Below are 17833 nucleotides of genomic sequence, written 5' to 3' on the forward strand. Positions count from 1 at the left end.
GTCGACATGATGATTTTTTTTTTTTTTTTGGTGTCGTTTTCTTCGTAGAGTGACCGGGATCCCAAATTAGTGCACCGCGTCCCCTCGCATGGCTCGCTTCACTCGCCATGCTTCGGGCATGGTGCCTTCGCTCCGCTACCGCTTCGCTCGGCACACTTTACCGTTCCAATCGTAGTCCACGTGGATCGTTAAGTATGAAAAAATTTAAAAAAAGAAAAAAAATGTGAAACACTCATGTCGACCTTTAGACCTGTCGACCTAGCACATGTCGACCTAGAAACCCTGTCTACCTTCCATCCATGTCGACCTAGTGACTGTCGACCTAAACATTGTCGATCTCTAGACCGGATCCCATTTTCTCTACACAGTGCTGACCTTGAACATGACCCAGGATCAAAATATTAAATATTTTCTAGACATTTAGAATTTGTAAAGACTATTTTGACGTATCCTGTAGCATTCCCAAGATTTAACTGTATAAACTACTATGGGGACATACATAAAGTACACTATACTGAGTACAGGCATTGAGAACACGCTCTTAACATTCTGTACAAAAGTTGCCTCCAGGTGGTCTATTTACTAAAGTGCCGGTTTTTAGAAGTGGGGATGTTGCCCATGGCAACCAGATTCTAGCTTTTATCTCCTAGAAGGTGCTAGATAAATGATAAATAGAATCTATTTGCTATGGGCAATATCCCCACTTGTAAAAACCTGCACTTTAGTGAATATACCCCCCTACAGTTGTGTTTCAACATTGCTCTGAGTGAAATCGGTATGTTTTACTGGCGGCCGGGATGCCCATATCCAGACAGCGGCATCCCACCCACCAGAATGGCAGCAACGGGACGAGCGCAAAGAGTCCCCTTGTGGGCTCGGTGGCACCCACAGGATCTATTCCCACTCAATGGGTGTCGTGGACACCCACGAGGGGGAATAGCCCTGCTGCAACGGGATTCTGGCGTCTGTATCCTGACCGCCGGCAAATTGATTGCATGACCTCTGAGCATAGTATAATGGAAGAGAGGGCCAGGGAGAATCCCGTATTGGAAATCCACAATTTTGTTTGGGTGACGAGATAGTGAAACCTTTGCTTTCTGATGGCTCAATGTACACAAAATTGTTTCATGCACAAAATTATAATATTGTATAAAACAACCTTCAGGCTAGGTGTATATGTTACAAAAATGCATTTCATGTTTAGACTTGGGTCCCATCTTCAAGATAACTCAGTAGGAAATGCAAATATTCCAAAATATGGAAAAATCCTAAACCCAAACTACTTTGAGTCCCAAGCATTTTGGACATGGGAGGTTCAACCTTTAGCAGGGTTTATACACAGATGATGTTATTGTTTCATCCACCTTTATTCACTTGATCTTCTTCGTTGCACATTGTGAACAAAACAATTGAGAAAATATAATTTTTCAGTTTTTTTTTCCCTTTATTGAGGACATCATAACTTAAGACCACATGTAAAATTGGAATGAAAAAGCGGAACGGTTATACGCCCAAATCTTGCAAATTTGGCCTTGCCTCATACATGAGTAAAATGTAAAGTTTTTTTTTGTTGTTTTTTTAAATATTTAATTGTAAAATACGACATTGCAATAAAATTATATTCACAGAAGTCACACGTTCATCATTCCAAATATGCGCTCCTTTGCCTCCCCACCCCCCCTGTTGTAACAGATTTCATTGTGAGTTAACATCAGGTCAAAAGCACTTGGCAGGTGTCATTTTACAAAACACAATCGGAGGTGCTATATTACAAAAGAAAACAACATGGAACCACAATTAAAATAGTAAAATAAACTGCAGACTTCTTTTTAGTGGAGGGAATACTCTGAAGGCAATGTAATATTGCAATGCTTTGACGCCAATCAGCTGCCAGAAGGTGACACAACATAGAAGACATCCAGATGAGGGAAATGACGGGATAGCATGACGGCATTGTGAGGTGGGTAATTACATTTCCTTGTGACGTGATTAAACAGTCCATAATGTACACATGTGCACCTCTTACTTTAAGTCCTCATCATTTTGTCCTATGCATCACCGGAACACATGAAGGCTTGCTGCTTTTTTCCTAATAAGAAAAGCACGAAACAGGATATCCGTTCTTAATCCAGAATGGTTTCCTTTTCATAAAAAAAAAACACCAAGTGACTGTCAACTCAACGCTAGAAGTCACAGTAACCCAATTAGGTAGGACCTTTTCTGAAAGAGGGCTTGGGACATATCCCAGCAAAATTGCAGAGTAGAAGGCTCACCTAGAACACACCCTGCATCCCTGAGAATCATGCCAAGCCTACACTGCATATTCTTCTGCACAACCCAAGGGGAAAATGTGCGATTTTGGTGCCAGTGAGGAGCCAGCGCTCCGGCCGTTTCTTATGGCCAACAGTCTAAATGGATTAACCCCACCAAAGTGAGGCACAGATTTCTTGGCATACAGCAGAAGTCAGCAACGCACACAATCGTCCAGACTCTTTTGCCGAAAGAGCAGGTTATGAATATGGTACAGCATGAACCGAAGAGCCATAAAGTCTAACACTGGTGACAAGTGGGCGTTTTACAACGCAACCCCTTTTCCAGGCAAGATAGAAGCTCTCACCATGACGAACAGCAGTTAATGAGAAACCGTTCTAGGACTAATGTCAGTGAGTTACACACTAGTTCTTTTAACCAAGGGCTTGACATAGAGGTGGACGCAGTGGCGATGTTTGCGCGGTGGAGCGATTGTTTTGTAATGCGCATGCATGCGATTGGTTAGAGAAAGCAGTGAGGATTTGGTCACAGAGTGAGTGTTTGGGGAAGTAAGGGGCCTACAAAAACGCAGACATCGCAACAATTTTCCAAGAGTGTCTGAATCTGCTAAAAATTGTACGCAGTTGTAAGAGCAACCATAGGTGCGTCTTTGTACGCAAGTCAAATCCCTACAGCAGCGTCAGTTTCGCCAAGTGCATAATCGCAGCAGAGACTGCATTCGAATCCATCTTTAAAGTTAGGCCCCACGTCCATTGGTTATAATGCCACTATACTGACCATCACTTTTCCCTCACCGTCTAGAAAACCCAAGCGGCTTATTTCCTCTCCTACGGAATCCTTTTGATCCCAGCATAGTACCATCCACACTGAAACGCATCATGGAACTTTCCTGGCATCAAAAGGGAAATGTGATACCAGCCACCGTGCGTCTAGGAGGGCTGACAAACATGGGAAACGATTACCCTGCATCCCAGACTACAGGAGCAGTGCTCAACACGCAGTAAATGCAGCTTAAACCGCGCCGGTGGAAAAGACGCTGGCACTCTATTCAAATATTCCTAGCGCCTGTCTCTGTATTCTATGCAGGCGTTCAGATCCGCGTACAATGAAAAAATCTCACGTAGAGCAGGCGTATAAGCCCATATCGTTGGATTACTGGCTGGGATTAAATACAAATATTTTGGGAGGGTCCCTGCTGGATTCCAGGAAAATGCGTAAACACATGTTGTGAAACGTTAAAAGAAGATGATCACTCTGGACCGATTATTTACACATCTCCCTTGCTGCTATAATGACAGTACAGTCCCCTCAGAAGGAAACATGAATCCCAACGCACCAAAGGTCAAGGCTTCGTTCCATTACATCCGAGCTCAATTAAACAGTTTCACACGCACAGTTTTTACTCTGGATTAAACACACACACTTGTAAAACTGTATTTTTAAATTCATGTATATATATATATTACATACTTGTATTTTGATATATTTACACTACCCATGATGCCGCTGAGAAAAGTTTTGGAACATAGGACAGAATTGGGTCTACTTATATGTACCCGTCTGTACGGTTGCTGCACTCTACAATGTGGCCGCACAGTTACGAAGACGCTTTCCTTTTTAATATTTGGTATTCTTTCAGGTTTGTTTGTTCTTGTATTATTTTAATGGGGGCTTTATTATTTCATAAGGTAAAAATGTCACAAAATATATGCTGCTACGAAGAGACTCCCCATTCTAAACTAACACTACATGCAAAGTTCTTTTCTAAAAAAACAAAAAAAAAAAAACAAAACACAGAATATAAAATATAAAACAAAACAAAAAAAAACTTTCCCCACAAGATAAGTTATACAATCCAGCACAAGGACATGTAATAAAAAATAAAATGAAAACAATTGTGTATACATCGCCATCTGGGCACACACCAACAAGGATATGCCAATGTGCTCACAAGCCTTCAGGGACTGTGTGACTGAAGCATGGACAGAATATCCCGCCTACGTAAATGTAAAGAAGACCATGTGATAATACAAACTATATATTTGTACACGGGGAGTTCAAAAAGTCCCTTCACCATACTTGACAAAAGTACTTTCAATTAAGTAAATTAGTACGTAAAAATGTATCTGTGTAAAATTTATCATGTAATTAAAGTGTTTAAAAACAAATTATGTGGTCATATTAGTTAGCACCCATTCTCTGCGGGGAAACTTGCTCAGCACACAGTCACTGCGGAGGAACTTCTTGAACTCCCCGTATAGTTATTACGCATACGTACATAAATTGTAACTTCTACTCAACGGGATGTTTAATGTTGGTATCCACAACAGAATGGAGTCCTCTGTTAAGTGCTGTGGGGTAAGGGAAAGCTGCATTGTTACTTGTGTAACCTAGATTTGCAAGCCGTGACAGAGCTTTTATGCTACCTGGAGGTCTCCCTGGGCTGACTTTGTATCCGGCAGCTTTGGTTGTGCCCAATGGTCTCCCAGGACTTGTCTTAAAGCCGGCAGCTTTGGTGGTCCCCAGAGGTCTGCCAGTGCTGGTTCTGTAACCTGCCAATTTGGTGGTCCCAGATGGCCTGCCGCGTTTGCCGGATCGGCCTAGCGTCTTCTTTTTCTTTAAATCACTTTTTGTGTCTGCGTCCCTGCCGGCTGTGGTCTGCAAGTGTGCCTCGTTTATGGTGTCTTGTGTCTGGCAGGAGATGGTCTTGTGGCTGACAGTATGGCTGTATTTGCTCTGGGTGGCATACAAGCCGAACGGCTCCACACTTCTCATGCTTTCTTGGCCGAGACAGGAAGATTTGCCGCCTGCACAGAAAGCCACGTTGCTGTTGGCAACCGGACGCATCATTTTCTAAAAAAAAAAAGGAAGAAAGCAAACAGTCCTTGAGACACATCAGTGATATCATCCCATGCAACATGCGACTGTCATTCTTTTTATTTTACATCTAGAAAGAAACATTTTTGACCATTAGGAAAAAAATTTATACGAATAGATCTGTTACTTCCTGTTTTTGGTACTTACAGAAGTCAAAATTATGCTAAGGTGACGTCACGGCACACAACACTGCACAGATGCACTGCATAAAGTGTAATCAACACAATAATCATCTAATAAAGAATCGGACACAATGCGGCCGCAATTCCAGATGCATGCAGCAATCGCAAGTCCTATGCAACTATACATCCGTGTTCGGGGTAGTCTGAGGCTTTTGCTAGCCCACCGCCCCAAGCCATGAGAGTAACCACTATTGCAAGTAACGTCACTTACCCCCAACCCCATACTAGCAGGAGATGCGTCTGAAAAGGTCATGTACTCAGCATAGAATACAGTTACACGCCCATGAGCCGCTCTTCTTATGTGTGAATGTGCCGTCACGCATCGCAGAGAAAAGACTGAGGTGAGTACGAGTCAGAATCGCTAGTAAAATACTATAAGATGCGTATGCGGCCCATGACACAAGCGCAGTTTGCTACATATTGCAAGATGGGGCTGTATTCGGACATCCACGGGGCCCTGTGCCTTCAATAAACCTCCATCAGGACAGTCTTACTCTGGCAGAGATACACCGAGCCCCAAAACACCCCGTAAATCACATTATTAGTGTCCTTTAAATAATAATAAAAAACACCATTAATGTTTCATTAACCTCATGTCAGCTCCAATTGTTTCACCATTGCCTTAACCAAACTAGTGTTCACACTTTTACCGTGTGTCCATTGCACAGGAATAAGTCCAGCATAATTAGGAGGGCCAGAATAAAGTCTGTACGTATGTACATATGTCTCTTTTCTGTGAAGATGCATTTTGTCATAATAGGACATCAGTTTAGATGGCAGTGACACCTAAGCTACTTTTCAAACATGTGAACATGCTGTAACACTAGGGGGCACTGTTGGGAAAGCTTGCTGTGGATAGCACAGTGAAACCCTGCTTGCTGATCACTAGAATTTTCACGTGGTATAGAAGCGTGGCACAAGCCACACATACTGTACCCAGCATTCAATATATAGAACAGCTTCTATATTGATACACCAAGGCGTGCGGATATCGGGGCACCCAAAAGTGGTAGATCAATTACATTGACATATCATATATGTAACATACACGCAGTACAATATGTGCCAACTGTAGGCTCCATAGAACGTGTGTGCATACAACATATATGGAACATAACATGAAAAAAGCCATAATAATTGCATTGCCGTGTTCTACTTGTAGTGCAATCCAACTGATGACAATTACATTTTTCAAAAACTAGGCTATAGCTCCTGCTGTTCATAACTTCAATCATGAGAATAGACGTTCTCTGTATAAAAATGACCCTCTAGGCTTTCCCTAGCGGTGGATGTGCAGCACTTAGCACAGCATGCGGTGTAACAGGTCAGTAGCATGCCGCACGTGAAGCACTATCCCATGCATAATAGCATATACTGCAAGTACGGATGTGTCCTCATACATCTTTGCTGCAGACACGCCAAACAGCCCCTCTTGGCACGCCAGGCCGTGTGAGAATCTTCTGGTGTCGGGTATATTTTTTTGCTATTTCTTACCAAAATTGTGCCTTGGTCGCAACGCAATGAAACTAGGACGCACAATGAGACTGTGTTGAGTAATCTGACACTTGTATATCTATGTGGGACTGAATCTGTACACAAAGTGCTATAAAGTAGCAGCTGCAAGTTTTTTCCAATACAAGGTCTGTTCGGCTCGGCATACAGACTCAGTCACACACAATGGCCCTCATTCAGAGTTAATCGCTTGCTACTTTTAGCAGCCGTGCAAACGCATAGTCGCCGCCCACGGGGGAGTGAATTTTCGCTTTGCAGGAGTGCGAACGCCTTTGCAGCAGAGCGGCTGCAAACACATTTTGTGCAAAACAAGACCAGCCCTGTAGCTACTTATCCTGTGCGAAGATTGCTGCGACGAATGACACGGTAATGACGTCAGATACCCGCCCGGCCACGCCTGCGTTTTTCCGTACGCTCCCAGAAAACGGTCAGTTGACACCCAGAAACGCCCACTTCCTGTCAATCTCCTTGCGTTCGCCAGTGCGACTTAAAAAGTCGCTAGAACCTGTGCAAAACCACAATGCTCTTTGTACCCGCACACCGTGCGTGCGCACTGCGGTGCATACGCAGATTTGCCATTTTTTTTAAATGACCGCTACGCAGCGAACAATGGCAGCTAGCGATCAACTCGGAATGAGGGCCTATATACAAAGGTCATATATCAGATTAGTCAGCACAGGCTCTTTGTACGTCCCAGTCCGCACTAGCAGAGCTGCACGGAACCTGGAGGCTCACTCACACTGCAGTTGAGGCTAGATGTGGGTGCATCTGTATGTTTCAAAAGGTCATAAAAAATAAGATTTTACTCACCGGTAAATCTATTTCTCGTAGTCCGTAGTGGATGCTGGGAACTCCGTAAGGACCATGGGGAATCGACGGGCTCCGCAGGAGACTGGGCACTCTAAAAGAAAGATTAGGTACTATCTGGTGTGCACTGGCTCCTCCCTCTATGCCCCTCCTCCAGACCTCAGTTAGGATACTGTGCCCGGAAGAGCTGACACAATAAGGAAGGATTTTGAATCCCGGGTAAGACTCATACCAGCCACACCGTATAACTCGTGATACTATACCCAGTTAACAGTATGAAATATAACTGAGCCTCTCAACAGATGGCTCAACAATAACCCTTTAGTTAGGCAATAACTATATACAAGTATTGCAGACAATCCGCACTTGGGATGGGCGCCCAGCATCCACTACGGACTACGAGAAATAGATTTACCGGTGAGTAAAATCTTATTTTCTCTGACGTCCTAGTGGATGCTGGGAACTCCGTAAGGACCATGGGGATTATACCAAAGCTCCCAAACGGGCGGGAGAGTGCGGATGACTCTGCAGCACCGAATGAGAGAACTCAAGGTCCTCCTCAGCCAGGGTATCAAATTTGTAGAATTTAGCAAACGTGTTTGCCCCTGACCAAGTTGCAGCTCGGCAAAGTTGTACAGCCGAGACCCCTCGGGCAGCCGCCCAAGATGAGCCCACTTTCCTCGTGGAATGGGCTGTTACTGATTTAGGATGCGGCAATCCAGCCGCAGAATGCTCCAGCTGAATTGTGCTACAAATTCAGCGAGCAATAGTCTGCTTAGAAGCAGGAGCACCTATTTTGTTGGGTGCCTACAGGATAAAAAACGAGTCAGTTTTCCTGACTCCAGCCGTCCTGGAAATATAAATTTTTAAGGCCCTGACTACGTCCAGTAACTTGGAATTTTCCAAGTCCCTAGTAGCCGCAGGCACTACAATAGGTTGGTTCAAGTGAAAAGCTGATACCACCTTAGGGAGAAACTGGGGACGAGTCCTCAATTCTGCCCTATCCATATGGAAGATCAGATAAGGGCTTTTACATGACAAAGCCGCCAATTCTGACACACGCCTGGCCGAAGCCAAGGCCAATAACATGACCACTTTCCACGTGAGATATTTCAAATCCACAGTTTTAAGTGGCTCAAACCAATGTGAATTTAAGAAACTCAACACCACGTTGAGATCCCAAGGTGCCACAGAAGGCACAAAAAAGGGGCTGAATATGTAGCACTCCCTTTACAAATGTCTGAACTCCAGGCAGTGAAGCCAGTTCTTTCTGGAAGAAAATCGACAGAGCCGAAATCTGGACCTTAATGGAACCCAAATTTAGGCCCATAGTCACTCCTGACTGTAGGAAGTGCAGAAAACGACCCAGCTGAAATTCCTCTGTTGGGGCCTTCCTGGCCTCACACCACGCAACATATTTTCGCCAAATACGGTGATAATGGTTTGCGGTTACTTCTTTCCTGGCTTTTATCAGCGTAGGAATGACTTCCTCCGGAATGCCCTTTTGCTTTAGGATCCGGAATTCAACCGCCATGCCGTCCAACGCAGCCGCGGTAAGTCTTGGAACAGACAGGGCCCCTGCTGTAGCAGATCCTGTCTGAGCGGTAGAGGCCATGGGTCCTCTGATATTATTTCTTGAAGTTCTGGGTACCAAGCTCTTCTTGACCCATCCGGAACCACGAGTATCGTTCTTACTCCTCGTTTTCTTATTATTCTCAGTACCTTTGGTATGAGAGGCAGAGGAGGGAATACATAAACCGACTGGTACACCCACGGTGTCACTAGAGCGTCCACAGCTATTGCCTGAGGATCCCTTGACCTGGCGCAATATCTAGTTTTTTGTTTAGGCGGGACGCCATCATGTCCACCTGTGGCCTTTCCCAACGGTTTACCAACAGTTGGAAGACTTCTGGATGAAGTCCCCACTCTCCCGGGTGTCGGTCGTGTCTGCTGAGGAAGTCTGCTTCCCAGTTGTCCACTCCCGGAATGAACACTGCTGACAGTGCTAAGACGTGATTTTCCGCCCATCGGAGAATCCTTGTGGCTTCTGCCATCGCCATCCTGCTTCTTGTGCCGCCCTGTCGGTTTACATGGGCGACTGCCGTGATGTTGTCTGATTGGATCAGTACCGGCTGGTTTTGAAGCAGAGGCCTTGCCAGACTTAGGGCATTGTAAATGGCCCTCAGTTCCAGAATATTTATGTGTAGGGACGACTCCTGACTTGACCAAAGTCCTTGGAAATTTCTTCCCTGTGTGACTGCCCCCCAGCCTCGAAGGCTGGCATCCGTGGTTACCAGGACCCAGTCCTGTATGCCGAATCTGCGGCCCTCTTGAAGATGAGCACTCTGCAGCCACCACAGTAGAGATACCCTGGTCCTTGGAGACAGGGTTATCAGCCGATGAATCTGAAGATGCGATTTCGACCACTTGTCCAGGAGGCCCCACTGAAAAGTTCTTGCATTGAACCTGCCGAATGGAATTTTGCTTCGTAAGAAGCTACCATTTTTTTCCAGGACTCGTGTGCAGTGATGCACCGATACCTGTTTTGGTTTCAGGAGGTCTCTGACTAGAGATGACAGCTCCTTGGCTTTCTCCTGCGGGAGAAGCACTTTTTTTTTTTTTTTTTTTTCTGTTCTGTGTCCAGAACCATCCCCAGGAACAGCAGGCGTGTGGTAGGAACCAGCTGTGACTTTGGAATGTATAGAATCCATCCGTGCTGTTGTAGCACTTCCCGAGATAGTGCTACTCCAACCAACAACTGCTCCATGGACCTCGCCTTTATAAGGAGATCGTCCAAGTACGGGATAATTAAAAACTCCCTTTTTTCGAAGGAGTATCATCATTTCTGCCATTACCTTGGTAAAGACCCTCGGTGCCGTGGACAGTCCAAACGGCAGTGTTTGGAATTGGTAATGGCAATCCTGTACCACAAATCTGAGGTACTCCTGGTGAGGATGGTAAATGGGGACATGTAGGTAAGCATCCTTGATGTCCAGGGATACCATGTAATCCCCCTCCTCCAGGCTTGCAATAACCGCCCTGAGCGATTCCATCTTGAACTTGAATTTTTTTATGTATGTGTTCAAGGACTTCAAATTTAAAATGGGTCTCACCGAACCGTCCGGTTTCGGTACCACAAACAGTGTGGAATAGTAACCCCGTCCTTGTTGAAGTAGGGGCACCTTGACTATCACCTGCTGGGAATACAGCTTGTGAATTGCCTCTAGCACAGCCTCCCTGCCTGAGGGAGTTGTCGGCAAGGCAGATTTGAGGAAACGGCGGGGGGGAGACGCCTCGAATTCCAGCCTGTACCCCTGAGATACTACTTGAAGGATCCAGGGATCCACCTGTGAGCGAGCCCACTGATCGCTGACATTTTTGAGGCGGCCCCCCACCGTACCTGGCTACGCCTGTGGAGCCCCCGCGTCATGCGGTGGACTCAGAGGAAGCGGGGGAAGAATTTTGATTCTGGGAACTGGCTGACTGGTGCAGCTTTTTCCCTCTTCCCTCGTCTCTGTGCAGAAAGGAAGCGCCTTTGACCCGCTTGCTTTTCTGAAGCCGAAAGGACTGTACCTGATAATACAGTGCTTCCTTAGGCTGTGAGGAAACCTGAGGTAAAAAATTTTCTTCCCAGCTGTTGCTGTGGATACGAGGTCCCAGAGACCATCCCCAAACAATTCCTCACCCTTATAAGGCTCTATGTGCCTTTTAAAGTCAGCATCACCTGTCCAGTGTCGGGTCTCTAATACCCTCCTGACAGAATGGACATTGCATTAATTCTGGATGCCAGTCGGCAAAATATCCCTCTGTGCATCCCTCATATATAAGACGACGTCTTATGTTCGCAAAATAGTATCCCTGTTTGACAGGGTTACAGACCACGCTGCAGCAGCACTATCTGCAGGTCTCAGTCTAGTACCTGAGTGTATAAATACAGACTTCAGGATAGCCTCCTGCTTTTTATCAGCAGGTACCTTCAAAGTGGCCGTATCCTAAGACGGCAATGCCACCTTTTTTGACAAACGTGTGAGCGCCTTATCCACCCTAGGGGATATCTCCCAGCGTAACTTATCCTCTGGCGGGAAAAGGTACGCCATCAGTAACTTTTTAGAAATTACCAGTTTCTTATCGGGGGAACCCACGCTTTTTCACACTTCATTCACTCATTTGATGGGGGAACAAAACACTGCCTGCTTTTTCTCCCCAAACATAAAACCCCTTTTTTAGTGGTACTTGGGTTAATGTCAGAAATGTGTAACACATTTTTTATTGCCGGGATCATGTAACGGATGTTCCTAGTGGATTGTGTATATGTCTCAACCTTGTCGACACTGGAGTCAGACTCCGTGTCGACATCTGTGTCTGCCATCTGAGGGAGCGGGCGTTTTTGAGCCCCTGATGGCCTTTGAGACGCCTGGGCAGGCGCGGGCTGAGAAGCCGGCTGTCCCATAGCTGTTACGTCATCCAGCCTTTTATGTAAGGAGTTGAAACTGTCGGTTAATACCTTCCACCTATCCATCCACTCTGGTGTCGGCCCCACAGGGGGCGACATCCCATTTATCGGCATCTGCTCCGCCTCCACATAAGCCTCCTCATCAAACATGTCGACACAGCCGTACCGACACACCGCACACACACAGGGAATGCTCTGACTGAGGACAGGACCCCACACAGCCCTTTGGGGAGACAGAGAGAGAGTATGCCAGCACACACCAGAGCGCTATATAATGTAGGGATAAACACTATCACTGAGTGAATTTTCCCCAATAGCTGCTTGTATAAACAATATTGCGCCTAAATTTAGTGCCCCCCCTCTCTTTTTAACCCTTTGAGCCTGAAAACTACAGGGGAGAGCCTGGGGAGCTGTCTTCCAGCTACACTGTGAAGAGAAAATGGCGCCAGTGTGCCGAGGGAGATAGCTCCGCCCCTTTTTCGCTGACTTTTCTCCCGCTTTTTTATGGATTCTGGCAGGGGTAATTATCACATATATAGCCTCTGGGGCTATATATTGTGATTATTTTGCCAGCCAAGGTGTTTTTATTGCTGCTCAGGGCGCCCCCCCCCCAGCGCCCTGCACCCTCAGTGACCGGAGTGTGAAGTGTGTATGAGGAGCAATGGCGCACAGCTGCAGTGCTGTGCGCTACCTTGGTGAAGACTGAAGTCTTCTGCCGCCGATTTTCAGGACCATCTTCATGCTTCTGGCTCTGTAAGGGGGACGGCGGCGCGGCTCCGGGAACGAACACCAAGGACGGGTCCTGCGGTCGATCCCTCTGGAGCTAATGGTGTCCAGTAGCCTAAGAAGCCCAAGCTAGCTGCAAGCAGGTAGGTTCGCTTCTTCTCCCCTTAGTCCCTCGTTGCAGTGAGCCTGTTGCCAGCAGGTCTCACTGTAAAATAAAAAACCTAACATATACTTTCTTTCTAGGAGTTCAGGAGAGCCCCTAGTGTGCATCCAGCTCGGCCGGGCACAGAAATCTAACTGAGGTCTGGAGGAGGGGCATAGAGGGAGGAGCCAGTGCACACCAGATAGTACCTAATCTTTCTTTTAGAGTGCCCAGTCTCCTGCGGAGCCCGTCTATTCCCCATGGTCCTTACGGAGTTCCCAGCATCCACTAGGACGTCAGAGAAATATGAGCCAGATTCAGAGTTGGGCGCAAATCCGATTTTGGGGGGCAATTGAGAAATTATCGTCTGACTGCAAATTTCATGCACAGCACATTTGCCGCAATGGTATTGTGATGGCGGTCGCAGAGAAGCTTTAATTGTAAGGTGAGTGACCGTCAGGGACTGTCTGGGGGCTGTTACAGGGAGTAGTAGCAAAACCGACGGTGTTTTGACCAATTTCGGAGCGTCTCAGCCTGCAACTGCGATCCCGTATGTAGGTGCAAAGGCTCCAGCGTCTCACTTCCTGCGCCCATGCTCTGCTATCATCCGTGTACTCAGAAAAATCATCTGATCCGCAACTGACCGACGCTGCATCTTTGTACGCAGTCGCTGGGGCTCACAGAGCCTTATTCTTTGCACATTTTTTCACAGCCACTGCAGCAACTGGAGTAGTACACATCTCTAAATCAGAGCCTCGATCTTTCCCAGATAGGAAAAATTCCCAGAGTGGGGCAGGACAGAGCAGCAGGCAAAGAGGGGGCGGGGAGATACAGACCAGGGGACAGAGCATTAGAGAGAGGGACAGGACAGAGTGGGGGGGGGGGATGCAGATCAGGGGACAGAGCAGTAGAGAGGGGGACAGGACAGAGCGGGGGGCAAAGCAGCAGGCAGAGGGGGGCGGTGATACAGATCAGGGGACAGAGCATTAGAGAGAGAGAGAGAGAGAGAGAGAGAGAGAGAGAGAGGGGGACAGGACAGAGCAGGGGGCGAAGCAGCAGGCAGAGGGGGGCGGTGATACAGATCAGGGGACAGAGCATTAGAGGGACAGGACAGAGCGGGGGGCAGAGCATTAGAGAGAGGGTCAGGGCAGTGCAGCAGGCAGAGGGGAAAGGGGAGGGGGGGAGATACAGATCAGGGTGACAGCATTAGAGAGGGACAGGACAGCGGACATGGGGGGGGGGTATACAGATCAGGGGACAGAGTATTGGAGAGGGTCAGGACAGAGTGGGGGGCAGAGCAGCAGGCGGAGCAAGGGGGGGGGGGGGGGGAGATAGAGATCAGGGGACAGAGCATATGAGAGAGAGAGAGAGGGGACAGGACAGAGCAGCAGGCAGAGAGGGGGGGTGGGGAGATACAGACCAGGGGACAGAGCATGAGAGAGGGGGACAGGACAGAGCAGCAGGCAGAGAGGGGGGGTGGGGAGATACAGACCAGGGGACAGAGTATTAGAGCGGGGGACAGGGCAGAGCGGCGGGCAGAGCAGCAGGCAGAAAGGTGGGCCGGGGAGATGGACCAGAGTGGGGGAGATAAAGTGGGGGTCTGGGCAAATCGGTGGCCACATGCTGAGGTGACCCAGCATATATCGTGTCCTTTTGCTGGTTATCTATAGATTATATGTGGGGGTGTTTTTTTACTATTTATTTTTGCTCACGGAATGACCACGTCAGTGACATCTACTTCTGTATGAGCATTACTTTATACTCATTTCTGATTGGGGGTGGGGAATAGGATGGGCATAGCTGTTTAAGCACAACCTTATTCCTGCCCACCCCATAAGGACAAGAGGCAAATACCATTACCCTTGGGCAAACAGTGTTTGATGGAGTGCGCCGCCCTCAAATCCAACAGAACGTAATGGAACCACCTTGTGTTCAGACACAGCAAGACATTCGGTCAGCCACTCTATCAGTAAGAGGTTCAACTATTATAATCTCATAAGCAGATGATCTCATTCCGTAGAATATCTTTGATGGAACTTTTGAATCAGTGTTAGTGCAGGACAAAGGTTAGATCTTGAATTACAACAGAAAGCTTGTAGTCTAACATTGGTAACCTGCCTTGATATTTTGCGCATCCAGAACAAACGGATCGGAAAGACCGGTGTGGGTAAATAATTCACGTACATGCATTCCGGGTATGTCCTGACGTCTGAACATGGCAGTGTTGGTGGGACTATACGCAGAGGATATTCACACTATTGCACTCAGCTAAATCTTCTAACCAGGCGCCGTCTTCAGATGGCCACATAAAATGCATAAGGGCCTTTTTTGGTGACTAACTGGAAGTTCTTCAACCTGGAAAAAAAAATACAAAAAATTTTATACATGTTCATTGTTTTGTATGGCAAAAATTTTTGGCGTGGATTTATTAACTTCCATCATGGCTGAAATGACAGTAAAAATGTCCCGTCTTTCACAACCTAACTGCAAAACCGTACTCCTCGCTATGACTGTAGGTGACAATGCTCGACTCGAAGACCAGACATGCGTATAGGTTGTTCCCTACATGCAATATTAAAGTTCTATTCTGTCTTGCTAAATGTTTCTTGGATATAAATTCCAGGGATTCAGGGAACACCGACGCGTTTCACCATAATTCATTTATAGGCTTAAAATACCAAGAGTGCACAGGAAGTATACACAGAGCGACTTACCCAAAATGCATATCCTAATATCAATATGTAGGGGGGAAGACATATCAAACCTTCTATAGAGGACACGTGGAGGTGTTGCACACAGCAACCAATCGGATTCCAGATGTCATTTTGTAGACTCTACTAGAAAATAATAGCTAAACACTGGTTAGCCAACCTGCTCTTTAGAAGGTTTCATAAATCTATAGCTATGTTCTAATGACCAGGTAGTAAATTCAGTAGCATGAAGAGTTGTGGGGTGGACCCTGGTGTAAGCGCTATCGCTGGATCCAGCTCTCTACCAGGCAAGAAACTCTCTAGATCCCTCTCCTAGCAGCATTTCATCTCAAAAGAGGCACAGGATATTTGTATTATGGACATCTCCTCTTATGAAATTCTATTACATTTCTTAATTTAGGGGGTTATTCAGGTCGCATCACAATGATTGCCGTGCTCAGCACCAGTGCGCACACTCAGGTCCCGCCTGCATGTACACAAACCAGCCGATGCATTTGCATGGCATTGGCTGCGAACGCGATTGACAGGTAGAGGCGTTCGCAGGACAAGTGGGGGGCGGATCGGTGCGGGGGGAACGGGGGCGGGGCGGCAGCATTTTTCCGGGTAGCTGCATGATGTCACACACAGCCGCTCTGATGGAAAAAATGGCGGTGGGCCGCCGTCATATGCAGCCTAGTTGCAGTGTCAGGTGGTTGTGCACAATTGTTTGAATTGCAGCGCAATCGGAATGCGACTGCAGCCGCGGGGCAGGAGTTAGCATGCTGGAGGCCTTGCCCTGCGTTGGGCGGCCCCAAGATACTACAGAAGGGATTTAACATTATGCTTTTTAGCAGAATCTGCAATCGGTGCTAAACAAGGTCCTTCATCCTTTATATTGAATGCGGTTTTCTCATTTCTAATCTGTGCTCTTTTACGTGTACCCAGTGTGACATTTTATATCAGAATACACAGTGACGCAAATAATCCCGTCCCCGTATATAAAATACAGCGCTGCTGCTGAAGTAGAAAAAATAAATAAATGAATGAATAAAGAAATAAATACAAGGAAGTTTAAATAGGGCTGTAAACAGCCCACTCCTTAAAAAAGTGCCTGTGCTGAAGACACCAAGGAAAAACTGGCTTCCCACGGGCAGGCGGGGTATAGGGAAGGAGGAGCCTCTGCTGCACTCTGCATAAGTTTTACTCCTTGGTACCCGCAGTGCTCCTACACCATATACCCCCACAGTCCCAGTGTCCCCCTAGGCTGACAGAAAAATACAGACACTCTACTCCTGAACTTAAAAAATAAGAATTTACTTACCGATAATTCTATTTCTCATAGTCCGTAGTGGATGCTGGGACTTCCGTAAGGACCATGGGGAATAGCGGCTCCGCAGGAGACTGGGCACAAAAAGTAAAAGCTTTAGACTAGCTGGTGTGCACTGGCTCCTCCCCCTATGACCCTCCTCCAAGCCTCAGTTAGGATACTGTGCCCGGACGAGCGTACATAATAAAAAAGGATTTTGAATCCCGGGTAAGACTCATACCAGCAACACCAATCACACTGTACAACCTGTGATCTGAACCCAGTTAACAGTATGATAAACGTAGGAGCCTCTGAAAAGATGGCTCACAACAATAAACAACCCGATTTTTTGTAACAATAACTATATACAAGTATTGCAGACAATCCGCACTTGGGATGGGCGCCCAGCATCCACTACGGACTATGAGAAATAGAATTATCGGTAAGTAAATTCTTATTTTCTCTGACGTCCTAGTGGATGCTGGGATTTCCGTAAGGACCATGGGGATTATACCAAAGCTCCCAAACGGGCGGGAGAGTGCGGATGACTCTGCAGCACCGAATGAGAGAACTCCAGGTCCTCCTCAGCCAGGGTATCGAATTTGTAAAATTTTGCAAACGTGTTTGCCCCTGACCAAGTAGCTGCTCGGCAAAGTTGTAAAGCCGAGACCCCTCGGGCAGCCGCCCAAGATGAGCCCACTTTTCTTGTGGAATGGGCTTTAACAGATTTTGGCTGTGGCAGTCCTGCCACAGAATGTGCAAGCTGAATTGTACTACAAATCCAACGAGCAATCGTCTGCTTAGAAGCAGGAGCACCCAGCTTGTTGGGTGCATACAGGATAAACAGCGAGTCAGATTTTCTGACTC

The 17833-nt window shown here is 46.8% G+C and overlaps 1 protein-coding gene across 4 annotated transcripts in view; it reads right to left on the minus strand.

Annotated features, from left to right (window-relative positions):
• Positions 1 to 1420: 1420 nt before the first annotated feature.
• Positions 1421 to 17833, minus strand: part of C6H5orf24 (chromosome 6 C5orf24 homolog) — a 74869-nt gene continuing 58456 nt past the window's right edge. Inside the window, exons 2-4 of one of the 4 annotated variants that reach the window (XM_063928739.1) lie at positions 15089 to 15325; positions 4698 to 5124; positions 1421 to 2089 (exon numbers count right to left, since the gene is read on the minus strand). In XM_063928739.1, the coding sequence (XP_063784809.1) occupies positions 2049 to 2089; positions 4698 to 5124; positions 15089 to 15187 (567 nt within the window). In that variant the 5' untranslated portion in view covers positions 15188 to 15325 and the 3' untranslated portion in view covers positions 1421 to 2048. Of the gene's footprint in view, positions 2090 to 4548; positions 5125 to 15088; positions 15326 to 17833 lie in introns of those variants that run through there. The other 3 variants (XM_063928737.1, XM_063928738.1, XM_063928736.1) reach the window with 3 other exon arrangements.

This window comes from Pseudophryne corroboree, chromosome 6, assembly GCF_028390025.1.
Source record: "Pseudophryne corroboree isolate aPseCor3 chromosome 6, aPseCor3.hap2, whole genome shotgun sequence".
Lineage (NCBI taxonomy): Eukaryota > Metazoa > Chordata > Amphibia > Anura > Myobatrachidae > Pseudophryne > Pseudophryne corroboree.